Below are 27,882 nucleotides of genomic sequence, written 5' to 3' on the forward strand. Positions count from 1 at the left end.
CATCGGGAAATGGAAATCGAAAGTTTCGCGTTCAAACTCGAAAGTCAGTTGCAAGAAAGCTCGCCAACCGCGCGGTCAACGGAGACTGGCTGAGCTGAGCGGGCGCTTTCTCTTTTATTTTTCTCCATTGACGACGCTGCGTGCGCGTCGCATCTCTCCCGCAAGAAACGGCAACAACAATAAGCACTGCGCGGTGCATAAATAAAACAAACGAAAATATATAATTGTTAGCCGGGAATTTATGCAAAATACACAAAAATAAACAAGACAAAAAAAGCAAACTAGTGATGACAGGCAAAAGTTATAACAGTACTTAAATCGCGGCACAAGAACGTAAACACAAAGTCGTGTGTGCAAATTCCATGGGGAAAAAGCTAAGGAAGGAAGAGGAAGCAGCAGTGTACAAGAAGTACAAGAACAACAACATGAGGACGCCGACGTCGAAGCAGACAGCGACTGCGACGCCGGCAGCGGTAGCGGCAAGACAATTCGAATATCTTTGGATGCTGTTAGACTAACGGTGCTTTAGTGGTTGTTCTACATAACCGCGTCTATGTGTGTATGTGTGTGTTTGTGTGTAAAGCGGAAAAGCAGCAAAAACTGAATGGTAAATAAGTGTAAACAGAAAGCAAAAGAAAGAAGAAGCCAAAGAGTAGCGGAGATAGGGTGGGAGAAAGAGAGAGAGTGACAGAGAGAGAGAGAGAGGGAGCGAGAGGAGTAGCGATTTCCATTTATCGATTCACCTGCAGCCGAAGCCATTCCATTCCATACCAGCATCATCGACTTAATCCGTTCGAGCGGGATTAAGGCTGCGCCGCCCACGCAGGGTCGACGGCGCAGCGACCGCATTACCGGTCGCCGGTAATTAGCCGCCAAGGCCGTCGGCGCTACACAGAAAGAAATGTAAAGGTAGAATTGGTCTCTATAGTGCCATTTGATCAATACAAAGTTGCAAATCGATCGAGCATTTCTCTCAAGTTTTCTAAAATGCTCTTAAACATAGCTTTTGGTTAATAGTTCATTTCTTATTTCACAGATCCAATTTCTAATTTATTAAAATGCTATTCTCAAGGAAATAGTATTATTTTTTTTTTAGTAATTGTAGCGAATGACCAGCGCTTGTTTTTTGCAGTGTGCATAATAGTTTTACATTCTGCTGCAGCGGTGTGAAAGTTCAGGCTCATTAAAAGCAGCTGCCTAACGGTGCTCGGCATTCGGTACCGGTACTCGATACCATCCGATACCGTTACTCGGTACTCGGCTAACGACGACGATGAAAACGAGATTAAGCGAATCCAGTAGCTTCCTTAATAATTAGCAGCATCCTGAATCGGAGTTCCCCTTAATCTAAAGGAAACACTCAAGTCTATCAGATAAATGGCAAACATGTTGGCTCCTAAATGGTGCCTAGTTTTTAGAGCACTTAGTAATAGGTTTTAAATTTTGAAGTCGATCAATGAAATAGCTTCGCGGTTTTCCAGACGCTAAGAAACTGAATTAATTCTGCTTAAATTACAGCATAGCTTAACTTTTATGGGCACATTAAACGCTGAATGAAAAATGTTCTTATAGAGCCATTAACCCAATGTACTTGGTACACTAAAGTTAGAGGGAAAGTCCATTTGTAATGACAGCTGTGCTTTATTTCCTTGAACGTGTTTGAATTTCGAGTGGCCAAAAGACAATTTAGTCGCTAAGTTTTGCTAAAAGTTTAGCTATACAATGTAATTTGCAAGTTTAAGTTGATAATTATGGTTTCGTTCTAAAAACGCAATCAACAACAATTAGTAGAAATCGCGTAAATGATAGCTATCCACAAACAACAAAATTCTATGGAATCCAGCTAGTTTAGTTGCTCCTATTATCTCTCCTTCTTTCCATCTAACTCCGTATAATTTTACTTTCGCGAACGAGAAAGTGTTAAAGGAAAACAACACGAATAACAAATAAACGAACAATAATGCTAATGAAGCCAAGCGTGAAATGTTTTTTCTCTATATTTTTTTTTTTAATGTTTTGGAATTTTGTGTGTTAAAGTGCAAGCGAAGTAGCAAAGCAGTGGAAAATAAAAGCCATAAAATATTGCAAAAAGCAGCGGATCGGTGAAAAGCGTTAACCGAAGCCAAGGAAAAAAGTAAAAAAAAAACAAAAACAAACAGCCAAAACAACAAACATCAAAAGTTGCCAACTTTTTTCTCTTGCGACCGCAGCATCCGAAGAAGCAGCGGCGTCAGCAGCGACGCCCGACTGCAGCCAGCGTCGCGCTGGCAACAACAAATTGCGGTAAGCATTTTTTGCACACTTTTCCATTGTCTGAAAAAATTAAAAAAAGGGAAGCCCTATACAATTGCATTCCTTACACAAAGAAGTGATTTGATTTGATTTCAAAACTGGTATTTATTTCTAACCATTCGTATCATTTTTCCTAAAACAATTTTTATAATTTAAAAAAAAAAAACAAACTTAAAACCTTATACTATTACATATCAAGATAATTAAAGCACATCACTTTAATGCGCAACTTCCAAGTTCCGATTGAAAAGAAAAATTTGTAATTTCAAAAACTTAAAATTTAAAACTTTGAAGGCAATTCGAAGTAGGATAAACTCACAAATATTATTTTCTCGGTGTACACACTTGTCTTCCATCTGGCTACACTCATCCATCTATATAAGTTTATATTATATATATAAATATATATATTTACTGATTCTTTCTGCCGCACACACACATTCACACATTCACAGACTGCTGATTTTACTGTTTGGTTTGTAATTTTGCCAAATTGTAGACACAGCATAATAAGCACACAAAAAGAAACGAAACTACATATGTACTTCAAAGTTTGACAGTCGACGGGAAATTGGAACGAGCCTCGTTCCACAAAATAATTCACTTCAATTGCATAATGGAAAGGCGAATCCACCGACCGATTAGTGAAATTAATTTTAATGGATGCATTGGTTCGTTTGTTAGCATTTCAATCACATTTATTGGACCATGGGTCCATTATATCATCGAATGGAATAAATCAATGAATTTGTAGCTTAATTAGCCTTTTGTACATGCTTATACATGTAAGTTAAGGCAGCTGAGATCGAATATTTCAATTTTGAAAGCTGGCAAACATGGACAGCCCAACCAATTAAACCAAATATTTTCAGTGAAAATCAATTTTTTTTAGTAACCCAAGCGTGTGTAGAACGCATTAGGATGTACTTTCTAATTTAATTGCATTTCAAAAATGAAGTACATCTAATTGAATTAAAAAAGGACGCTTGAATCAATTTTTCGATTTTCTATCGCACCATGTTTTGATAAAAAGCTAGATAAATGTCATCCCCCGTATTAGAGGTATTAGACTTTATAAGTTTAAAATCTCGTTGAATGCGACCAACCCCCACATTTTACGGATGATAACGATTTCTGGCCAGATAAAGTCATCCCCATTTCGAAATGATTACAATTATCGTTTAACAGAATGAGATTGCAAGGAATATATGTTTATGTACAATATATAGAAATAGAGGAATATCAACAAGCAGACAGTCGACGTAGAAATTGAAAATAAAAACAATCAAATTAAACAAACGGGCTAAAAATAAAGAAAAAACTTGTAGACGCCCAATGGCTGTTTCTCTAAATTACACAAAAATAAATAAATGAGCATATTTTTGTTTTTGGCAATTTGAACTACATCATCGAAGAACTCGTATATAAAAAGTGAATTGAAAGTTCTTTGAAAAGAAACTTGCTTTGCTGCAATTGTAATTTTTTCTCGCTTCATTTGCTTTGAGTAATAGGTATCTTATAGTCGAGGCGATCTGTCTTGCATTGCCATTGCAAATGCCTATGGTCGCAACATTGGTTAATCATTTTCCTGCGTGTATGCAAGGTGGGTGGCAATTTTCGGTGGTGGCTGTCGCCTGCCAGCGGGAAAATGGAAAAGTGAGCGTTGAAGAGGGGGGAAGGCGGAGGATGCAAAAGGGAAATGGGAAAGGGCAGGGAGTGCGACAGACGCCAGCCAAAAAATACAGGCGTATTTGCTGATTTTTCCGTAGCCGGCTTAGCCGTGTTACCCTGGCTGCTTCGCTGCTCCGTTCTGTCCATGTCCAAGCATTCCATTTTGCCATTTACTTTAGACAACCCCCTCCCTCCCTCCCCTCCACACACACACACACACACACAAAACTGGCGTGTGGCCCATGCTCTCACATCGGGGGTTAGTTATTTTTGGGGACGAAAACCGCAGGAGCAGCAGTACAGCAGAGCAGCCCTCCAAACTTCTCCTCTCAACTGCGGAGGAGGATTCGCGACGAAGGATTGCGGATGGACCATGTGCCATGTTGTGGAGGAGCTGTGTGTGTGTTTTGTTTCAGTTTCGGTCTCTCAGTCTCAGTTTCAGTTTTAGCTTTCTGGGCCACACCGCACTGGCCATGGAGTTGGCTGTACTGAGGATGGTATCCCGCGGATGCGACGACAACCAGAAAGCGAACGGAATGAGCCGATAAATCTTGGCTGAACCACAAAGTCCTGTTTAGCGGAGTTCGGGTTGCGATAAATAACTTCAAAAATATGTTATATTACATGTAATCCAGGGTCTAATAATAGCTTTGCTCTTCCATAAATCGAACATTTGGAGGGTTTCTTAAGGTATAACCAAACTATAAGATATTGATATCATGGTTGCTTTCATCTTTCACCAAGGAAGAAACTATATGATTTGGAATTTATGGTGATAGTTTTTAGTTACTAAGTTCAATTTCCAAGATACCTTTTTTTTGTTCATGTGCATCGAGTCTAATGACTTTTGAAGGCCAATTATGCTAGCAAGCTCAGTCGGTAATTGATCAGTTTATATCTGGATCAGATGGCCATCCTCCAATAGCCAATCTCTGTGTCCAAAAGCTTGATTGGAAAATGTCAAGGGTGCTGTCTGTTGTCTGTGCAGCTGCTCTGCTGTCCTTCTGACCATCTGTCCATATGTCTAGCTCTCAAAGCGAACAAAAATGGAGCAAAAAAGTTTTAAAAAAAAGGCGATGTGGCGATGATTTTGTTGCCTGTTGTTCTGTTTCTGAACTTTGAAGGATTTTTGCCCATCTAGAAGGATGCTCTGGCATTCGCGAGGGTGTGGAAAACTCGCCATACACAAACACATGCCCACAGGGCCACGCATAATACACATGCAAATGTCAAAGCTGCCAGGCTGTCGCCATAAGCGAAAGCGTCACTTGTGCCACCTTACCACCCATTCAACCACCCACCTTAGCACCCATCATCATCCACCACGACGGCCATCGGCGAGTTTTAGCGGATTTTGTTTGTGCCGGAATGAAAATCTTCGTCTTCCTTGTATCACAGTATACCCTCGAATCACTCAAGGTATTGATCATATACTTTCATAGCGAATTTAAAATCTTTAAAATAAGCAAAATACTCTGCCATACTCTGGTAGAGTCACTTTGAGTCACTTTGTAGGGAAAATAACGACTTCTTTCGAACTTGTTTTATTTCCATACCGTACAGTGAACTTAAAAAGTGTAGGAAATGTTCCGCTTCTTTGGAGTGCACTGTATTGTTTATTGTTGCTTTTGCTATTGCTGCTATTGTGTGTGTCATCCACGCATTTTCTCCATGCTCCAGTAAAATTCGAGGAGGGTTGTTGAAGAAACGCCCAAGTGGATGGGTGGGTAGGTATGTAGGTATATGTGTGTATATATGTATGTAGTATGTGTACGGTGTGTGAAGTTTGAAAAACTCACCACCGTCTTTTGCCAAACCGGTCACAGTCGACAGTCTTCCTCTTCTTGTTTCTTACTATCTTTTCACACTCTGGAAAAATAAGTCAGGATTGTAAAGCCGTTTATGAGTCTGGGCCTAAAAATAATGCCAAAATTCTAACTTATTGTACATAATTCCTTTCAAGGTTCTTAAGTTTTTCAAATATATTTCCGGTATCAGTTATTTTTAAAGCTACACATTGTATTCTTTTTTATGTATTAAAAGTTTGTCGGTGCTCTTGTTTGTTGTCGCTTCTTTTTTCTGTTTGGCATTTTGTTTGCCACAAACAATTGCATACTTGTGCAGGCTCTAGACATTTGGAGCATTCTTCCTGCATTCGTTGCGATTTTCATACCTGGTAAATTGGTGTTAAGGAAAGGGGTAGATTGTGTGGCTTGGAAAGTTTGTATAGCAGGAGGAGTAAGAAAGCTTGCAGCAAAATACTGTGTGTAGTGGGTGTCTCAAAGTCGGGAAACTTGCCATCTATAACGTTCTTCATTGTTTTGTTTTCTCTTGGTGCAGCCTGCGGAGAAAATGATGCCGCAGTAAGGAAGACAGAAAGATGAAAATTGTGGCACTCAACACGTCGTCTCCTTCAACTCCTCTCACCCATTCCAATTTTCGCATCTCTTTGTCAGGAGTGTCTTATGTTTATACTCGTGAATCTTCAAATATGTTCTTTAATATATACGACAAAGTCAAGATAGCTATTTTAAAAATATTTTCTTATGGTAAATATTGCTTATATATATAGTTTTTCACTGTGGATTTTCCTATCCATTTTTCATCTCCAAACAATGAAGCCGGAAAACCAACGTAAAAGGGGCCAAAAAACTTTTTGAAGTAAATTTCAAATAATTTTGGGCGACTAAATAATAAAAGATTTTCATTTGATCTACTTTATTTAAGTATATTTGCAATCTAGTTAACATTAGATGCTAGAGGCTAGCACTAACTCAAGAAGTCTGTCAGCCAGAGCCTTCTTGGCTTTCTTAACTTTCTTGGCCTTCTTCGCCTTCTTATTGAGGAACTTGAGATGGTTCTGAGAGTTGGTGACCGGCACGATGTTCATGAGTTCGTTTAGACGGGCCCACTTGAAGCGCGGCAGGTACTCCATGATCCACAGTGAGTAATAAAATGGGGACTTCTTGTGCGTGGATATCTGCTTGTAGTTGAGCAGTGGAACGATCTGTTTGGCCACACGTTTCGATTTGAATTCCACCCAACCCTCGGCGAAGAGGAAATTATGAGGCTTTCCTAAAGTAATTGGGTAATTAGTGGGTCTTATACATGTGTATGCCACTTGGTCCACTCACTTGACAGCTTCTGCGACCGCAGGAAAGCTCTGCCGATGGCACCGTACTCGCCCAAGATTTCACGCAGGCGGGTCAAGGTCATGTGCTTGGGTAGGTTGGATATGTAGATGACACCCTTCTTGCTGGCGGCTTTGAAGGTGGCCAGCTCCATTTCATCGCCGTCATCCGAGGTATGTGCCTCCCCATTCACAGACTCACCTTCATCTGGCTGCGTCTTATAAGAGAACGGCATCTCAGGCTCACTCTCCTCCACTTCCATGCGAGTGGGCTTGCGTTTTGGCTTTGATTTCTTTTTTATTTCCTTCATTGTAGTTTACGTTCTCGTGGGGCAAAAATAATTTTAGTAGTGCACGCTATAGGGACGACAGTTGACAGGTGATGTCAGTCTACGTTTTTATCGAAGAGCTATCGATGTGTTGCTGCCCTTTAATTAGGAAAGCATAACGCTTAAAAGCACTTTGTAATAGACCATTTGATTTATTCAGTTCTATTTGAATAAAGAAATCGTGCGTTACAAGAATCTTAACCATTCTTTTTGACATTAACATCAATAGACCACGGAGTAAACTATTTTTTGCCTTAGTAAATAAGATCAGATTTTATATTAAAAAGAAAATCAATTTACTTTACATTTCGGCCAGACAAAATTACCCGTTTACAAATCGAAAAATTCTTACAATTTCGAAAACGAGAACACCGATTTTTCGATTTAAAATCGCAATTGTAAAATTATTACGAATATTTCTTAAAATAGTATAAAAAGAAGCGCTTGAATGTTAATTAGTAATTATTTCATTTTGGTGCTGTAAATAAGTGTTAGAAGCCCCTAATTAAATTTAGGACGCTTGGGCGGAATTTGTTTAAATTTATCTATGTACATATATATGTTGTAACTCGTTCTTTTTGGGTCAAAAATCCAGAGCTGGCAGCAGCATTCTTTGCGTGTTTCCTGCTTGCCCTTTATCATTGTCCTTCCTTTTCGCCCATTTCCTTCGTGCCTTGCCACATTCCATTGGATATAATAAATACCAAAATGCGATAAAATAAAAGAAATAGCGGACTAAGGAAATTAAAGATGCAAAGCAATGAAAAGCTCTCAGAACATTTTCCCACAGCACATATACAAATATACCAAAAAAAAAAAACAACAAAAAACAAAAAACACACTCAAACTGGAAATTGCTTAAAAATGTCAAATGAACAGCATTCTTGCCTCCCTTTTCCTATTTTGGTCCTGTCATGAAAACTGAAAACCAAGCCAAACTAAACTGAAAAGCCAGAGCGAAGGATAGCAATCTATGCTCTTGTTTATAGTTAGTTTCCCAACACTGTCAGAACTTTGGAATTTTAACTAAAAAGCTTGTCAATAATTGTTCTAGATAACAATAAACACTCCACTGCTTGGTATATATTTTATCAAAATGTACTTAAAGTGTTTCGATAAGGCTTCGTCATCATTTTCACAAAATTCAAGTTGCTAAAACTAAATTGTGTACGCATAGATGTTCGTTATCTCTGGCTTAGAATATATGTATACATATGTATAATTTTCATTGGTAGATGCATTAACAAATTGCTTAACCAAATGTCTTTATATGTTATGTCAGCACAAACTAGCTTCGATTTGAAGTATATCCTTGACATATGCAGCGCTTCTATTTTATATGTATGTGCCGCCGCGTTAATGCCCGATATATTCGCTATGGCTCATCCTATTCATATCCACAACCGACATCATCGTCTTTATCTCTATCGTCATTAAACGGGGCTCGTCATTATTGCCATAAAACTTTCATTTTGTTCTTGTTCTTGCTCTTGTTTGGTTCCTGGCGCAACTTTTGCCACTGCCACTGCCGCTTGCCGTTTGGATGTCGTATCTCCATCTTGGTCTTTCCTATAGTTGCCATCTCTCTCTCTCTCTCTGCCGCTCACGTTCCATCCCTTTCGCACTGTCTCCGAGTGCTGCTGGCATTGGCCTTTTAGTTCATTTCCGCCCGATACGCTGCCTTGTGATGACATTGTTTTTATGACGCGACCCCTCCGATTCCTCAGTTTCCCTGCCGCTTTTCCTTTGGCTCCACCGCCGACACATTTTACCTACAGACAAAGGATATGCCCGCGATATATATGTAGACATATATGTACATATATAAATATATATATGTAGATATCTGCTAGATGTGCGTACATATATCGTGCATGAGTTTGTCGGGCCCTGGGCTTTCGCTCGATTCTGATCCAATTGCAACAAATAACACAAAGGCTTTGCGCCAAGTGAAGTGATGGATAATGGTGTTAGTGATGGGCCTGTCAATCAGCCACCGATGTGCCATATTGACAGAGACATAGACATCGGTGTCATAGATCTACGACGTGATTGCCGGTTACACAAGTCCAGAATTTGGGTCACGCAAATATTGCCATCGTTACTAGGAAAAAGTGCAGAAAATTTTTATGCATTCACAGATGTTCTAATTGTACAATATAAAATCAAATTTTGATATAATCAACGCTCTTAAAAAATTTACTAAACTGGATGTGAAAAAAGTGTTGCGGTAGGTTGTCAATCAGTTTCAAAGCCATTTCATTGAACTGTCAAAAATAACGTGTACGAAAATGATGTGTTAATTTAAAATCAAATCAGAGATTAATCAGCTGAGAGCATATTGAATGTTAATTTGTTTTTGGAAGAGATAACGATGCGAGACAAAAATAGAATATTTCGTAATGAATCATCGCTTAGTTAGTTGATAATATAAAAATATACATTAAAATGTGAAGCAAATAAATATGTTTTTAAAAAAATGCAATCTTTGATCTTACTGGCCAGCATAATTTCACACAGATTCATGAATATAATGAGATATGCAGTTTATAGTGATTCAATTCGTTGGCCACTAAACTGGCGACGGTGAGTGTGCCAAGAAACAAACGCTCTGTCAGGAAAAAAGGCAGGAATCCCATTTCGAGGGGCTGGGCGCAACATTAGCGGCTCGTTGGCGAAAATGCTGCCAAGCCAAACCCCCTCATTAGATCCCCAACATGCCGAGTTCCTACGTGTGTTTACCTTTCTCAAAGCGCTGGCTCGCTTTTCTCCATGCCACCCAAACCACCCATGACCCACCCATGAGCCACCCACGACCCACCCACTCCCTCGTTGTCCTTCCGCCCAGTCGACCTGGTCGACACCCTTGACAAGTATAACCAAAATTGTTTCACCAAAATACGCAACTTTAATAGCGGCCAAATTATGGCGTAAAATGTTTGTATCTTAATTGCTATATATTTTGATGAATTTCAAGCTGATATGTTTTATATTTATACATATAAAAAAACAGTAAATTTAAAAAATCAATCTTAGTATTATTTTCTCGAAGTGCATGTCCCTTTGTTAATTTGGTTTTTTTTTTTTTTTTTTTTTTGGGTCCTATTTTTTTTTAATTGCTTGAAAGAGAGGGAGTGCGTCACGCGAATGCTGAAACTATATAATATGGCAGAAAAGGAAGTGGAAACCGCAATCAGAGTGTGCGGTCTGGTTTTATAAAGTTATTCATAAACGTCGACGAGGGGAAAAGAGGCGCTGAATAGATGGTAGGTAGATGGTAAAGAGTAAAATGCAAAATGGACGGAAGCGGGTGCAGTGCAATTAAACCCCAGAGGGCAAACTGCAGTTTCCGTGGAGCGGCGAGTGTGTGCGCCATTTACCTTTGTCGCGTACCCGAAATGGTTTAAAATCGGAATAATATATACCAAATTGCAGGACAACCATAAGCTGCGAGGTGGAAATTCAATTGCGAAATGCGGAAAAGCGGTCCCATAACGCCACTAAACACCAATGGTATCGCCACAGGGGTCCAGCTAAATTTAGATCGATATTCCCCGTTTCGTCCCGTCCCGCTGGCCTTCGCTTTCGCTTTTTATAGACTTTAAGAAAATGTATTCGCAGGCAATGTTCGCTAAATTTAGTATTACCAAAAGCAAACAGTCAACAATCTGGGGTACACAAAACATCAGGTTACATTTCCAATCGATCCAAAACGTGCCAGATGCCCCATTAGCCGCATATTCATGTTCGAGGGTAGTTCCATGAGCTTTACAAACGATTTTCCTGCAGGTTGATTGCGTTATTTCTTTGGCATTTCCGCTAATTCATTAGCTTAACTGAAGAGCTGAAAACTGTGATACGTTTTCGAAATGCCTTAATTGTTGTTGCAGTTCTTGGAATTCATTTATTTGTTTGCAGCCAGCAGACATAAATGTAATGTGCTGGAAAATCAGTGTAGTTTCATTTATCCTTTGTAAGCACTTGTTACGCCACGAGTTTCCAGGAAATGGGAAACAAACAAACTACTGTTCTATTAACTAGCGCAACATCCTGCCCATTTCCCTAGTAAGCTTTGTAAGTTCTTTATTGTGTGTTATTTTGTATAACGACTTAATAATACAGAAATGCCTTTAACAATCATTTATAGAATATATGTTTATTCTATTTGATATAATAAATAACTCAAATATACGTATAATGTGAATATATGTTTAATTTTATACAGCATAGCCAACTTTTTCATTATACTAGACTAGCCTTGAAACTCCCTTTCCATATCAAGCATTACCGAACAAAAATGGCAAACATCTTTAATACGCACCGATTTTTCGAAACGTCCTTCTCTGCGCTTCTCAAAGGGTATACATAAGAAGACATCAAACGCACGCATTAATTGAAACATATCTCTTCGAGAAATCCTTAATAACATGAAGTGTAGTTTAGAGAACAGAAATCCATAGAAAAGAACAATTTTTTTTTTTGCAAGTGTATATAGAGAAAACAGTGGGGTATAATGACCATTCATACCTGCAGTTGTTGTAATGGGCTTTCGAGTTGCCTGCGAGGAAGCCTCGGCATTGTTCTTTCCGTCCGTGCCGCTGGTTCCATATCATGCCTCATTGGCGCCACCCCACTGAAAATATAAGGATGGTGTGCAAATAAATGCAAAATCATGGCTCGTCATTCACATCGACACCGCATCGTCGTCACAGTCACAGAGTCAGTCATCCTCGTCCATTGTCGCTTAAAGTTCAGTTCAGTGAGGCCAATGGCAATGGTAATGCCAATGTCAAAGTTACTGGGCCTTTGGATTGCGGCTTTGGTTGCTTCAATAAAATCTGTCACCGAAATGTGTTCCATTTAAAAGGAGAGACTCGAGAGACACATCTTTGCAAAGGTTAGCATTTTAAATTGGCTTTCTAGCAGAAGAAGGCCAAAGAAACATTCTTGAAATAAAATAGGGTTTCTGTATGAAAATAGATTTAGAATGTAATATCCAGTCGTTTTTGTTTTATTTGTGAAGATACAATGGCGGTCATTTATTATTTACTTTTTAGTCGTTCTCCTTAAAGAATCCAAGTTTCATTTAATTTCATTATTAAATATTTTGACCTATTTAATAATGTACAGCATTTTAAAATTCCTTTGTGCGATAATATATACAAATGGCATTTTAATAGAGAAGCAAATTTTATTTATTCAATGATTACTCGACTTAGAAAATTTTTATTACGTTGAGGACACAAAGTTGCTACCATAGAACGCACAGTTTAATGGAAGCGCCCTTCTCTGCGATTCTCAAACGGCCTACATAAGTAGCGGCCATTCAAGGGCCCTTCTCTGCGCTTTTCAAACGGCCTTTGGTTTCCGCAGTGGTTCTTCGCCCAGGGCTTCCAGTTCCTCCGGATCGGCACAGCATTTCCACGATTCCTGAACGCCAAAATGGTAGATGGTTTCATGGAAATAATGCTCGCCCGGATTGATGAAGATGCGTGGAAAATCCGGCTGATTTACGGCATCCGGATAGTTAAGTAGCTGAAGACTAAAGCCACAATGTTGCCAATAGCGGGTGCACTTTTTACCCAATATTGGTGGCTCACCAAGCGGTTCCTGGGGAAAACAATTGCCGGTGGTGAATTTAACACACGGCTGATTGCTGAATATTTCCATAAATCTGCCCGAATCCGGATGCAAAAATCTGCCCACATAACGCGTTCTAATTGCATCAAACTCCTTGTCGAGAGCAAAGCAAACATCGTAACCCTTTACCGGTTTCTTTTCAAACTGACGCACTCGGTCGCCCATGAATACTGGCAATCGGATATCGTATACGGAATCATTAACGTTCTTAAATCGACCCGTGGGAAGTCCGTCGCCATTTGATGTTTCCATCGTTTCTATTGCCTCAATATTGATTTGATGGTCAAAAATGCCCTTGATTCCGGTAGACTGGCCAGCCAGATTAAAGATGATATGATTGGATATATTTACCGGCGTCGTTTGATTAGTGGTAGCTTCAATTTGTATAAAAAACCGATTGTCGTCATTTATGGTGAAGTGAAGTAATACTTTCAAGGTCCCAGGATAACCTTCGTGTCCATCCGGGGATATATGACGCAAGGTGACGCCATCCGGTCGTTTCATTTCCAGATCCCAAATGACCTGATCGAAGCCCACAAAGCCACCATTAGTTTGGTGTTTCTGGCCGAGATTTTTGGATACAACGACACGTCGCTCGTCCATGATGAACTCGCCGTTGCCCACCACATCCGAGACTCTGCCAATCGTGCAACCAAAATGATAATTTCTATATTTCGTATACCCGGCAACATCATCGAATCCGAGGACCACATCGGACAACTGGTGATAGGCATCTGGCACTTGAATGCTCTGGATTGTTGCGCCCAGCTGGATGATGGCCACGGACAGGCGATTGGTGTTGGTCATCGTGTAGCGACGAATCACTTGGGCCTGTTTGGTAAACGGATTGGTCGCAATACCAAAGATGTCCTCCACAACCTTAACCATAATTAGGGATAAACCTTTTTTGAATTTTGAATTTACTTTAAATTTTCCTTCTGTGTGAATTTCTTTTTGAAAGTTTACTCAAAGTTGTTGAACAAAAAAGTGGGTAGATACATATAAAAAATATATTTTATAAAATAAAAATAAAATAAAAAATTCATCTGCCGATAAATCCGACTAGAGAGAGACTAGTGTGTGTTTCAAATGCACTTTAATCACGGAAACCAGCAGATTGCTAACAGTTCTCAGCCATGTCAATTTCAATTATTTCCTTACACAAGCTGGCATTTCAGTCTTAGATTGAACTGAATTGCAATTAATCTGTCATAAAGTGTAAAAGTTACCAACGTTTTCTAACTTGGAAGTGCACAGCGATGGGAACTTAATTTTAAGAGGCAATGCTGACAATTTAACTTCATTTCAAACGATTTGATGATTTAATTTGATGTGTGATGTGTATAAAGCTAACATTTTTATATCGAATTCTTTCCTTTACACTTTCAAGTAGATTCCAATAAAAGAACTATGATTTTGCGACCTTAGTCATCATCAGTTCAAGCGAGTTGTCACACTTGTGATTCCACAAATGCAACTTGAAGTTAACTGCAATACACACACTCTTAGTAAATTGACTTAATGGCTTATCATAAATCCAGTTGTTAATTGCACCCATCAAGGCTGTTTACTACGGATTCACCACTCAACTTCAGTTTCGCGATGCGATGGCGGTAATATCGGGGCAATTTGTTGATTCGAGGGCATGCCACCTGTTCGTACATCGCACTCTTGCCGAGGCATAGATAAATTTCTTGCATCGCGACTATCTTATCGTGCGTTGCCTGTTGGCAGTACCCAGAACGCAGGTCATCACATCCGCGATTCATTCGGTAAAAGATCGATAGAGGTGTGTGATTTACTATAGGACCACGGTGTACAACTATCACACAGGGAACGTAATCGAAAAATTGGTACGAAATGTGCTAGCTACGGATGATTATTCAGCCAATAACAGTGACAGGAATTATCATCATTTATAATGGCAATAACTGAATAATTGAATATGCTGCGATATATGACGGAGACAGAACAAAATAATGATTGCCATCAATTACTTTGCCCTTGCCCCATTACGGCTTCTTCGACAGCTGCGTGGTTTTTCACACTACACTCGCACAAATCGTGTGTAGTCTCGGAAAAGCAATGCAAATTGGAATGAAAATAGGAATAAATGTGTTTGGGCTTCAAACATAAACATATCTCTTCGATGAACCCTTTAACACCTTGATAACATGAAGTGTAGTTTAGAGAACAGAAATCCTTAGAAAAGAACCATTTTTTTTTGCAAGTGTACATAGAGAAAACAGTGGGGTGCATTCATACCTGCAGTTGTTGTAATGGGTTTTCGAGTTGCCTGCGAGGAAGCCTCCGCATTGTTCTTTCTGTCCGTGCCGCTGGTTCCATATCATGCCTCATTGGCGCCACCCCACAGAAAATATAAGGATGGTGTGCAAATAAATGCAAAATCATCGCTCGTCATTCACATCGACACCGCATCGTCGTCACAGTCACAGAGTCAGTCATCCTCGTCCATTGTCGCTTAAAGTTCAGTTCAGTGAGGCCAATGGCAATGGTAATGCCAATGTCAAAGTTACTGGGCCTTTAGATTGCAGCTTTGGTTGCTTCACCTTTGATATTTGGCCTGGTCTGCCACCGGATTCGCTGGCGAAAGTTAAATGTTTGCCGATAAGAACAGCCAGTTGGATCAATAGCCTTGAAATTACGCAGCTCGAACTTTAAGCTTTCGACAGGTAGGTAGGTGATAAATATTGCAGCAATGAAATCTGTCACCGAAATCCGTTCCATTTAAAAGGAGAGACTCGAGAGACACAGCTCCATATCTTTGCAAAGGTCAGCATTTTAAATTGGCTTTCTAGCTGAAGAAGGCCAAAGTTATAATTAAGATCGAAAGGTTCTCGACTTGGTACTTAATATTTGATGGCAGAACACAAGGGTTAAAACTGAAGAAACATTCTGGAAATTAAATAAAATAGGGTTTCTATGCGGAAGTTAATTTAGAATGTAATATCCAGTCGTTTTTGTTTTAGTTGTCAAGATTCAATGACGGTAATTTTTATTATTTACCATTTAGTCGTTCTCCTTAAAGCATCCAAGTTTCGTTTAATTTCATTGTTAAATATTTGGACATTTTTAAGTAGTTTTTAAATTTATTATCTTTTCGATGTTTACCTTATCCATAAAACGGACAAAAGCATTTCTTATTGCCAAAACAATTTCGCATTTACAACACCGTTAAAGCCTATAATATACAGCATTTTAAAATTCCTTTTGAAATTTTCCATGTCGATATTATAGTTTGTTTATACATAGGTATAGATATTCTTTTATATACAGTCAATATTACTTTTGCTGGCTATGTAAATAATTATAACAATAATCACTGTGTAATAATAAGAATCACTGGTTGATTTGTTAAAATAATATAGCTAATAACATTTTAATGGATAAGCTCATTTTATTTAATTAATGATAACTCGATGACTGTTGAACAACACAAATAATAATTCGAAATAATGAAAGTCTACTACTAATGTTTATATAAACACAAATTGATTAGAAAACCATGGGTAGATAGCAAATAATAATTTGTATTATTATATGGTTAGCATTATTGAAATTTGCATTTCAAATCGTTCGAATGATCAAGGTCGTTAGTATATAGAACTTTAGATATTCAGTTCTAGTCGAGGCACTCAGCATGTTTATTATGTGCTTGTTTATGTTTATATTGACTGAGATCGTAAACGCATTTAGTCTATAAATAAGCGACTGGCGAAATCTTTGGCATTGTAATATCAAATGCTGATTCGGCACAAATGAACTTTGCAATCGCAATTGATTTAACGTATTGATTATGCCGCCGATAAAGACGGTGAATCATTTGCCACAGCTGGCACTCTCGTGACCGATAAGTCGATAAGAACACTATGCATAACTTAGCGCCATGACTTAGCTAGGTTATTTTGTTAGTTAGTCTTGTTAATACCCAAGTTTCCGGATATGCAAATATGTGAGCATACATTCCGTTCTACGATTGCCATGTCAGGAGCGCCTTATCGCAACCCGATGCAATGTCAAGCCAGCGATTATGGTGGGCTTACCCAAACATGATGACCCATACCACACCGCCCAACAAGTTGTTACACACAGAGAAAATATCCCTGATATTTGCTTTGCTTGGAGGGTTTCCAATCAAAATGTTTCGGAAGACAGAATAGAAGAACGTCTACTTTAAGAACAACTCTCTAGCAATGATGTTGTATTAATGATTGAAATAACTGGTTATTAAACCTGTTTGTTTTTTCTTTGTGTACCATTTAACCAATGTTGCTGCATTTCTTTCGGTGCAGTTTTATTGGTCACCCCTTTTTGGCACGCCCTGCTCATGTTTGACCCTGATTATGCTTTGCTTTACATGGCACTATTGGTTGACATCGGCCAAGTGGGTTGAAGTGGGTGGCGGGCGTGGTCGTGGGCGGAACCTTAAGCTGCTCCAAAGTCGTTCGCTTTGCATATATGCATGCAAGCATGACTGTACTGTACCACCATTGAGCATTTGAATGCTGCAAGGGTTGCCCCTTAATTTCCAACGGGATTACAATTTGGAGCGGCAGCTTGCAACCTTATGCGGTGCAATTTTTGAACAGCTGCGACCAAAGTAAATAAGTAAATAAATAAATAAGTTCATAAAATAATCATGATTGCTTTTGGTGTCAGGATCTTTCCCGGATCATATCGTATGCACTGCGTATGAGTGATATAGTTTAAGATTATCACTCATACGCAGTGTTGCACCTCGTTGAAGTGCATAATAATCACATTTCTGTGGGTTATGAAATTAGGTTTCTTTTTTTTTGTTGCGAACCTAATCTACTACTGATTATTTATCAATAATTTATTTATAAATCTTGTACTTTTTGGTTATTTAGATTTGTACATGCTCTTTAGTTTAAAACTAATTACTCTCGCTTCTTTCGATTTCAGATGCCTGGACTTGTGGTCTTCAGACGTCGCTGGTCTGTGGGCTCTGATGATCTCGTGGTGCCGGGCGCATTTCTCCTGACGATTCATTTTATATGGTAAGTAGCCACGTACCATTTTACTTAGTCATCGATTATTGTTCATAATTCTATTTCGTGTTTTTTTTCTTCTTCTTTTTCTTCAACAACAAAATAAAAACAAAAAAACGATGTGATTTCTATGACAGTTTTGTGATTGTTAGCGTCTCGTTGGTTATCTTTGAGTATAATACACGAATTTTAAGCGTAAAATTATTGTTCTATCATCTAATAGGCTACTTGTTGATACTATTTTGTAAGTATACTGAATCACTTTCTGTGGATTCTGTATTGATATTGATCCTATTTTGCAGTTTCAATATGTGTAGAAATAGGTATATGTGTGATCTCGATGCGTGGCAGTATTCTGGATGCCGAGGCGCGCACCTCAATCAACATTTGGATATATCTCAAGAGCTGTAAGTTAGCACTAATAGAATAATCCTATATGTATGTAGTATACACATTCTTATCTTCATTGCAGTGGTTATCCTGTTCGATATTGCCTGGCTGGCGGTGGGATCCGTTTGGCTGGGGCATTACTACACCACTGCACCGATCGATGATCCCAAAAAGGTCTACATAGGTGAGTCAAATCGTAGATTTAGCTAGTGATTGTGCTGATTTATGCATTTTGAAGGCTTAAATAACAATAATTACCACTTTATCAACGTAGCTTAGAGTAATCATTATAAATCATCGGTATATAGTATCAATATTTTTATAGCTTGCAGGTGTTACTATGCGGTTTTATGCAAATACCGTGCCTTGTTTGGTTTTTCCCATTGATCCAGACTATCAAGTTAATTCAAGTTAATTTCCTCCTTCCTTCCTCACAGCAATTATCATCTGCAATTGGGCTCTGGTGGTGATCACCCTAATCACGATATGGTGCACCTTCGATGCTGCCGGAAGATCCTGGGTAAAGATGAAGAAGTACCAGCGATCAATGCGCGAAACAGAGTCTCGGTTTAACTACAAGCGGAGCAACAGTATGAACCGCAACTGGCGACAAAGGTGAGTCTGTCAATTTGCATCCAAATGATGGGAACGATCATTTAATAATTTAATAATTGTCTTCGCACAAACGCACAGGAAAGTGATGCGAGCCTACCAGGATAGTTGGGATCATCGCTGCCGCCTGCTATTCTGCTGCATGGGCTCCTCGGAGCGCAACCGAAACTCATTCACGGACATCGCCCGTCTGCTGAGCGACTTCTTTCGGGAGTTGGACGTGGTGCCGTCGGATGTGGTGGCCGGATTAGTTCTGCTTCGCAAGTTTCAGCGTCTCGAACGCGAGGCCATTGTGAGGCAGCGCAAAAATGGCACCTATGAGTTCCTCAGCGGCGTACCGATTACGGAGCGAACCCAGTTCCTAGCACTCAACGATGCCAAAAACTATGACTTCTTTCAAACGGTCATCCACTATATGTACTTTGCCCAGGGAGCCTACGGTTGGCCCATGTACGTCATCATCAATCGCAGCAAGATGTGGCATTTGGTGCCGGAACTGAAGTGAGTATGAAGCTTGTGGCATATAGCAAAAAAATTGTAAATATATCATTATTCTCAGATGCTTTGGCTGCTGTTGCGGTACAAGTGATGATACAGAGGTTATCCAGGACAATTGCTGCCTGTGCAACTATGCAGCGCTGAAGAAGACGCTCCAGCTGGGCGACATCGATATCGTTTACGCCACCTATCACGTGGATGTGGGCGAGACGCCCTTCTTTGTGGCCATCGACTATACACATCGGGCGGTTGTGATCAGCATACGTGGTACCCTTAGCATGAAGGACATACTTACGGATCTGAACGCCGAGGGCGAAGTTCTGCCGCTGCAGCCGCCGCGTGACGATTGGCTGGGCCACAAGGGAATGGTGCAAGCGGCGATCTACATACGCAACAAGCTGCAGGAGGAGAATCTCATCGAGAGGGCACTGCAACGGAATCCGGACCGTCAGACGCACACCTTTGATCTGGTGCTGGTGGGCCATTCGCTGGGCGCCGGAACAGCGGCCATACTCGCCATTCTCCTTAAGCCCGAGCATCCAACGCTCCAGTGCTTCAGTTACTCTCCGCCAGGAGGTCTGCTCAGGTGGGTTATGATTGAGCTTGCGTATTGGTTCAAATTGAAACGTATGCTTACATTTCAGTATGCCAGCCGTGGAGTACTCAAAGTCGTTCATCACCTCGGTGGTGCTGGGCAAGGATGTAGTGCCGCGCATCGGTCTCAATCAAATGGAGGCCCTGCGAGCGGACCTTATCAATGCCATTCAGCGCAGCGTGGATCCCAAGGTGATTAACAATTACAACATACTCTCTAATATATATTTAATACGTTTTATTTTTGTCATATTTTTATTTTAGTGGAAGACCATTTCCTGCTCGGTCATCTGCTGTGGCTGTGGACCCGAACCCACTTCCGTGGTCAACATGTCCGGCCAGGACACGCACATCAATCAGTACCAGGAGGTATTTAGGATCACATCTCATTCCATTTGTGCTGCGTACTAAAATGTATTTATCTGTATATTCCAGGAGCGTGGCACTGCCCGTTCGACCAGCGCTCATCCGACGGACAGCTCGATAGCTTTAACTCTGCACCAGCCCTTATATCCGCCCGGTCGCATCATTCACATAGTGCGACATCATCCCAAGCCCGACGAGTGAGTAGCCTGAGTCCGACGAGCTGGAAATAAGTGCCGCAGCTGGCCGCATCCGCATTTGTTTCCTTCTCGATCTCGCAACCCGACCTCCTGACCCACATACCTTGATTTATTTGTTGATGTTTTTTTGTTTGATTCGCGATACGAGATGCGCCTCTGGTCCAAGGTCTGTGCTAATTGATGTGCGATAGCCAACAATGCTTATCGACGAAGTGAGAGTGATGGAGTGAAATGTCAAGCTGATCCGCAACTGACTCATTCGCAATGACGTCAGAGTTGTGTTGTCGTCGCTTGGCAATGTCTTGTGTGTTAATCTATCGCCTTGCCCATCCGTGGAGATACAGCTGATGATCTCGTCATCGGGAACGGGCACTGAACTCTCTATTCAGTTCGCGCCCTTTGCTATTCGGTGGCTGACTCTAATATTCGCCTACGATTTGACATACCCACGTGACTTATGGCCGAAACGTGCTGCTTCAATTATTATGTTCACAAGTGGAGATTTGGGGATTTCGTTGGCCGTAACGCGGATTACTAACAGAATGTAGGGCCATATTGAATTTCCAAACGCAGACATGCTTTAATAAATATATTAGTTAAATGAGAAAGCCCATAACTCGCAGACAGGAAAAGTATTATAAAAGTATGATAGCGAAATTATAACGTTTTTCTTAGACTAAATAATCGAACAAGACTATAAGATATTTTACTTTAATATATCTTTCAATGCATTGAGATTTAGTACAAAAAAAAAAAACTCGGAAGATCTAGGTATTTATATATGCTGGGTGATAGTTAACGATGTTGTATGTACACATGTATGTATGTATGAATGGTACCCTGCTGTCGGCGGAGTTCTCGATCATCGACTACTTTCACTTGTTATCGTTTCAATTGGTTTGGTTCGGTTTTGTCTTGTTTCATTATGTTTTGTGTTGCTGAACGTGTTTGATCGATTTCTGTTTGCCCCACCCCATCCCGAAATCCAGTCAATGAGAATAGAAAATAATGTTACCAAAATGTTTTTCAGGCAAAAATACGACAGTGGTTGGAGGTAGGCACACACACAGACCCACCAGCCCATCAACACTCAAAACTACACCCACATCGAAACACATTTACACACGCACACACCTACAAAGCGCATCGCGCACAGATGCAAGATACAACCGAGCACACGCATCCAAAAGATTGAAAGATGAAGAGCTTGAGCAGCGCTGCCGTAACTCAACTCAATCTCTGTCTCTATCTATCTATCTCTCCTGCCTCTCTCTGTCTACATATGTCTATTCCACTCTGCCCGTGTTTATGCTCGCCCTCTGTCTCTCTCTCTCTCTCTCTCTCTCTCTTACGCACACGTTCTTTGTGTCTTAGCTTGTTTGGTTTGTGTGTTGACTAGTGAACGACTGAGAATTTTATAGATCTATTTATTCTGTTAGAACACTTTCTTCACATCCCATTTTGGTTAATCTTTGTTGCATGAGACAATACAATCACCGAAGCATGCATCGTCCCATTGCCTCAAATGAAGCTCTCTACACGAGCTGAACTCTCATCTCAAATAGATCAGTTTCGCTAAAGAAGGTTGAACAAAAAAAAAAGATCATGAGTTCAGATGAGAATTCTGCCTTTGTAAAGAGGTCCTTATATCCCTCTCTCGGTGTCGCTCTCTCTCGCTCTCGCATATGAGCTGGACTATTATCCTTAAATTTTTTGTGTTTGGATAGATAGATCGTGCATGATATTAGACCCGAAAGTTCATGAAGACAATTCTTCTAATGGCCGGAGTCATGGAAATTCTTTCATTAATGAACTCTATATATGTTATGAAAATATTTATTCCTGATAGATATGTAGCGTTGAGTTTTATTTCCCTATCATTCTCTAATAAATCAATTAGATATCCAATATCGATTACACAATTAATATTTATTAGACAAGTAGAGATTACGTGTTATTGAAACAAATCAAATTGAAAGAGTTTTCTGTGACAACTAAATTGGATATTTAGTTGGCCGGAATTTGTGTAATACCTTAGTTCGTAGATATTTAGTTAGTTTAAATAGCCCAAAAGTAAACTATTGCAATAAAGCTCTTGTGTATTTTGCAGAAATGTTCTGAAAAATCGGGAGCCCGTATATCAGGCAATCTGGGCCGATTCCACGGACTTCGATGAGGTGCTCATCTCGCCGGTGATGCTGCAGGATCACATGCCCGACAAGGTTCTCGCCGCCCTCAAGAAGGTAATTGCCGAGTTCGACGACGAGCGCGGCTTCTCGGTGCACAGCTATTCCACAGCCAGTTGATCAGATCCGGTCGAATGGACGGACGGACGGCAATGGAATCGATTTGAATATGGAATGACTGATCGTTGACACCCCTACACCCTCCCCCACGTCGTCTTCGTCGTTGTCCTAGAACCGTATATAGTTTAACTATAGCCCTATAGCATACATATCTAGAGTACGCAGCACCGATCTAGTTAGTTGATTCGTCTACTGTACTGTGCTGTTCTGTACTGTACTATACCGTGCCCTTAGTCTAGCCTTAAGGTCAGAGGTCACGAACGGTGAACCGCAATCCGCAGTTCGCCAAACTTATGACCACAAGCCACAAAGCAACCAAAACTCACAAACACAAGAGCCACGCGAACGCGATTACCACCCACACAGTCATGACAAGCATATTTACACCGATGATGCCTATTTATCTATATATGTAAACTCAATTATGTTAAACGTTATCTAGTCTAAGGCCAACTATCGCTTATAATTTCAATAATGCTAAATTGTTCGACATTGATTTGTTTATATTTATTTATTGCCCTTTTTGTTTTTGATATATAACAACAATTTGCTTTGATATGTTTGTCCAGAGAATGGAACCGATACTTAGCCAGCACTACACACGTATAACCAAAATCCAGTAACTCTATTGTATTTATCGCTGTGTTAGGCATTGACAATGGACTTTGAATGTTTACACATATGCCTAAGTTAAATTTATATTTATATACTTGTATTTTGTTTATGTGGCTTTGTCCATTTATTGTTTAAGTTGAACAGATGTAATTTGCATTTCGTTTTCAAAATCTCCGTGTTTAAATCACGCTCTCCAAATATCTCTTATATATTTTCACTTTAAAGCGTAAACTGTTTGTTTTTTATATGACGAATATACACACTTGTACTACGTACAAGTACATGAATATGATTAATTCTTTAATTTATTTCTTGCTTTTAAATACATTTGAAATCGGTAATGGTGAATATTTAAGTATTTGCACATCATGTTCTTGTAAGTTGCTTTGATTACTACACCAGAATGTCCAGTTAATCCCGGTCTTGTTGGATTGAAGATGTTTAAGAAATTGCTCCGCTAGATGGAAAACAGTATATTATTTGGTTTTTGAAAAGCCAATATATCCACACGATCGATTATGATTTTATTTAAGTTCTTTTTGCGAAGATTTGATTTGGTAAGTTTTTTAAGTTCAACTTTTATGCTTTGACTACAAATACACAACATAACCTATCATACTATATACCATACACAACTCCTTTAAAAATATCTGCTGCATGGGAATGGTTGTTGTAAAGCTTAAGGAATGGCAAAACAAATACATATAGTATGGTAGATGAAACGTATTGCCTATTTTGCGCTGAGCTGGGAGGAGACCCGATCCCGTATGTCTGCTAGTTGCAATGAGAGAGTAGTGGATCAGGCTATAGGATAATCCCTTGAGCGATTTTTCCACCCCGACCCCATCCTTGATGATCTGATTCAGATCACAGTTAGTATATGCGACGAACTTTTGTAAACCACTGATGTATTTAATTATGCTTTTGTTTTGCTTCTTTTATGGAACTTAACGATTATCGATAACTGATAAACGAATACCGATTTAACCGATTTGTATGTGACCCGATCATCCGATGATGTGCACAGGTCGTGTCTTGTAGAGATCGAACCGTAAAGGCATGTACCACTCGTAGACGTAATGATAACACGACAATAACTACAACTACAACAGTTACAACAACAACTACGACAACACAAAATACAGATACCAGGTACAGCCGCCCGCCTTCTATATAAATTTGTTATCATTAAACAAAAGACTAAACCAACTTTCCATTTTGCTCTCGTTAAAACCAAACAAAATTTTTAAATATGTCAACCGAATTACAAGTCTCTCTCTCTATCTCTCTCTATGTATATTTCTCTCTCCCGCTCTCAACCTAACCTCAAACAATAAAAAAAAAAACCAACAACCTATCCAATTTTGTAAACTAAACTCTCTAAATGTAATCGTACTCGCTGTGTATGTACAACGAAAACCAATATCGATATTGTGTCTCGCACCCGTAAGCTCCCACCCACCCTCAAACCACACCTCACCACAGCGAACTATCGAACCATTAGCAATTCTACCCACATCCTACTCGCTTAACTTTGACGTAACTGTACTTAGTCACTCCACTTCACTCGCTAACTGCATCTGCTACTGTCTCTTTCCACTCTCGCTCATCTGTGAAACTGTACATACATGCATCCCACTCTCGCTCGCAACATCTACTCGTCTCTTTCTGCATTTATATGTAACCACCAGTTGTGAAGATCAGGATTAATTGATTGCTTGATCTGTTTCGATTATAGATTAGAGAAAATAACTGCAGTCGAAAAAAAAGGGTATAAATGCCAACCAAGAAGAAAACAAAATATATATATATTACGAAATCAGACCTATCAATCAATCAATCGGTTTAACATTTCAGTAGGACCACAACATAGATCTAAGTTAAATGATCAAGTACAATCAAACACTGATCCCCACCACTCTCGCTACTCGCCTTTAGGTTGTAACAACGAGTGGGCCACGCAAGCCGCAGCGCCAGACCTCGAATGCATTCTCCACCGGATCGAACGAAGCAGCGCACGATATGGACCTTGAACCGCCGCATTGTAGCGGCCACAGTGCGCCGACGGATGCCATGAGATTCGAGACGCGAACCGATCCCGGCCAGATGCAGAACTCGATGTCGCAGTCGCAACACTGCAAGCGACTCTCGCAAAGTTCCTACACGAACCTGAGCAACTGCCTCGTCCTGACGCCGACCGCCCAGCACAAGCTTTGTTTGGAGACGTCATTCACCAACGGATCGACACCACACCAGTCCGGTGTACAGCCAAATCCGCGGCTCACGTCGGCGGCCTCGTCGCTCCTGAGCTCGGCAACCACGCCGTATGACATATCAAGTGCTCTGGACGACAGCCTGGCCACAGTGGCGCTGCGGCAAAGCCCCTCGCTGATTAGCGCTGAGACGACGGCTACAGTGATTGTTAATCCGGAACCGGATGCTGAGGAGATTGCCATACCACAACGGCTCAAGGCGGTGGCCTTCGATATGGCGCTCACTCCGCCGCCAACGCTGCCGGAGAGGTCCATGCTCGGTCGTCAACACTCCGAGAAAAAGCCACGTTCTCTGCCGCTGGCCCAAGTCCAGGCCCTTCGTAGAGCTTCGGATGCTGGTGCGGTACCTGGAGTGGATTTACTGCACGACGACTGGTATGGCCTGGCCCCACTGGCCAGTCCCGAAACGCTGTCCGAGATCTCGAGCGTCTCCTCGCGAACCAGCGTACCCATTAGCCTGGCCAACAGCATTGAGCGCTATCTGCAGCACATGGGCGTGGGCGTTGGCGGTCCGAAGGTGCCACTCGAGGACATCTTCGAGTCGCAGCTGCATACGCCCAAGGTTATGAGGCGGGCGCCCAAGTTCAGCGAGAATCTTGCTGGCTGTGCAGAGGACACCAGAAATCTGGATCAGTACAAACGGCTGGGTCGTGTGTTCATCACCTTTCCGCGCATCTTTCCGGATCAATCGCCAGCGGCGCATAGTCTGGACTCCAGCGACGATAGCTTTGAGTCTGCGTCGGCCCACAGCCTACAGAGATTGCAGCTGCCGCACGGTGCCAATGCGGTGCAGAGTTCCAAGTCCGCCGATCCGCTGGACGGGGATCCCGATGCGACGAGGCAAACGCAGCCCGCCAAGAAGTTGACATTCAGCGATAGCGATATCCTGACGGACGCGGACTGCCTGCGACTGTGTCCACACTGTCCCTGCGATCGGGATGTCCAGCGTGGCTGCTGTACTCGCTCGGAGCACGGGAAGTGCGGCACAGAGATTTCCGGGGGTTGTGGTGGTGCCGCCATGGGATTGGGCTCCACAGATACTAGTTTCTACAGTGCCAGCTCATCGCTGGAACAGTTTGCCACACCGGCTCGGCAGAACGGTGGCACTGGGGCGTCTGGCAACCACCTGGAGGAGATACTCATACGGCCCGGCGTGTTGGAATCGCATTTTCCCGTTCTTGGCGGTGGCAGCGCGATAGAGACACCGGCTTTGGTGGCCCCAGCCTCACCATCGCCGCTCAGCAATGGCAAACGACCGGATGTGGTTGGTGGCCGGGTGAGGAAACGGCTCTCGTCCGAGGAGTTCGTCTTCTCCCGGAGCGAGGATCTGCCTAGCCTAGTACAAATCGGTGATAGGTGTACCGGCTCTCCGGCGGGACGACGTCGGGCCAAGGGCTGCGTCTATCCGGCCGGGAATAGTCTCCGTTTGGACGCTGCTGCCGCTGTCGCCTCCGCTTCCGCATCGCCCACGTCCATTAGTAAATTTACCCGCACGCGCGTGGCCGCCGGAGGATTGGCAGCCAAACAGGCTGCCGGCAATAACGAAAGTAACGTTTAATAGTTGTAAGTTGCAAGCAGTACCTTCACCTGGACACACAGATGCGATTTCAGCCCAAAGTCGACAATTATGCCGTTGCCATTGCTTTCACACAAGCGATACATACACAAAACCAGTTGATTACAAATTAAAGGAACTCACAAGGAATCTAACATTTTGCATACCGATTACCTAAGGAACAACATTTAGCATTAACACACAAGCGTTTACTATTAACTAAATGCAATATGTATATTTATATACAGATATATAAATATATATTTTTTTGTGCAGCCAAGCCCCAAGCGACGAGAAATTTTAATAAAACGTTTTAAAAAATGAATACTCTGTAATGTCGTTGATTAGGAAAATGGCACAAAAAACTTCAAACTTTAAAGT

At 41.1% G+C, this 27,882-nt stretch overlaps 3 protein-coding genes across 9 annotated transcripts; 1 reads left to right on the plus strand and 2 right to left on the minus strand.

Moving 5' to 3' along the window:
* Positions 1 to 44: 44 nt before the first annotated feature.
* Positions 45 to 27,824, plus strand: inaE (inactivation no afterpotential E). 7 transcript variants are annotated; one of them, NM_001144724.2, is made up of 16 exons: positions 45 to 607; positions 2,038 to 2,283; positions 18,010 to 18,104; positions 18,233 to 18,339; positions 18,398 to 18,502; positions 18,568 to 18,669; positions 18,923 to 19,100; positions 19,179 to 19,598; positions 19,657 to 20,181; positions 20,240 to 20,381; positions 20,454 to 20,558; positions 20,625 to 20,752; positions 21,783 to 21,806; positions 22,863 to 22,995; positions 24,701 to 24,825; positions 25,125 to 27,824. In NM_001144724.2, exons 3-16 carry the CDS (start codon positions 18,010 to 18,012, stop codon positions 25,381 to 25,383), a joined length of 2,448 nt encoding a protein of 815 aa, NP_001138196.1. In that variant the 5' UTR covers positions 45 to 607; positions 2,038 to 2,283; the 3' UTR covers positions 25,384 to 27,824. The 7 variants fall into 7 exon arrangements, with proteins under 7 accessions (NP_001138196.1, NP_001138195.1, NP_788900.1 ...); NM_001144723.2 differs by lacking the exon at positions 24,701 to 24,825 and having other exon boundaries at positions 25,612 to 27,824; NM_176727.3 differs by having other exon boundaries at positions 45 to 520; positions 24,701 to 27,824.
* On the minus strand, positions 6,669 to 7,442 carry CG10993 (uncharacterized protein). The gene is made up of 2 exons (NM_132695.2): positions 7,098 to 7,442; positions 6,669 to 7,038 (listed from the first exon to the last, which is right to left on the minus strand). Exons 1-2 carry the CDS (start codon positions 7,402 to 7,404, stop codon positions 6,713 to 6,715), a joined length of 633 nt encoding a protein of 210 aa, NP_572923.1. The 5' UTR covers positions 7,405 to 7,442; the 3' UTR covers positions 6,669 to 6,712.
* CG10996 (uncharacterized protein) lies at positions 12,720 to 13,969 on the minus strand. The gene has a single exon (NM_132696.2). The coding sequence runs from the start codon at positions 13,948 to 13,950 to the stop codon at positions 12,772 to 12,774; it is 1,179 nt and encodes a 392-aa protein (NP_572924.1). The 5' UTR covers positions 13,951 to 13,969; the 3' UTR covers positions 12,720 to 12,771.
* Positions 27,825 to 27,882: the final 58 nt, after the last annotated feature.

This window comes from Drosophila melanogaster, chromosome X (genome assembly GCF_000001215.4).
Source record: "Drosophila melanogaster chromosome X".
Taxonomy (NCBI): domain Eukaryota; kingdom Metazoa; phylum Arthropoda; class Insecta; order Diptera; family Drosophilidae; genus Drosophila; species Drosophila melanogaster.

What these genes read in the sequence shown, in the direction of transcription:
- CG10996 (NM_132696.2), bottom strand. Translation starts at nt 13,950, where the DNA reads ATGGTTAAGGTTGTGGAGGACATCTTTGGTATTGCGACCAATCCGTTT.
- CG10993 (NM_132695.2), bottom strand. Translation starts at nt 7,404, where the DNA reads ATGAAGGAAATAAAAAAGAAATCAAAGCCAAAACGCAAGCCCACTCGC. An exon ending in GCGGTCGCAGAAGCTGTCAA is followed by an intron (nt 7,039 to 7,097) that starts GTGAGTGGACCA and finishes CAATTACTTTAG; the next exon opens with GAAAGCCTCATAATTTCCTC.
- inaE (NM_001144723.2), top strand. Translation starts at nt 18,010, where the DNA reads ATGCCTGGACTTGTGGTCTTCAGACGTCGCTGGTCTGTGGGCTCTGAT. An exon ending in CTACTTGTTGATACTATTTT is followed by an intron (nt 18,340 to 18,397) that starts GTAAGTATACTG and finishes CCTATTTTGCAG; the next exon opens with TTTCAATATGTGTAGAAATA. An exon ending in CATCATCCCAAGCCCGACGA is followed by an intron (nt 20,753 to 21,782) that starts GTGAGTAGCCTG and finishes AATGTTTTTCAG; the next exon opens with GCAAAAATACGACAGTGGTT.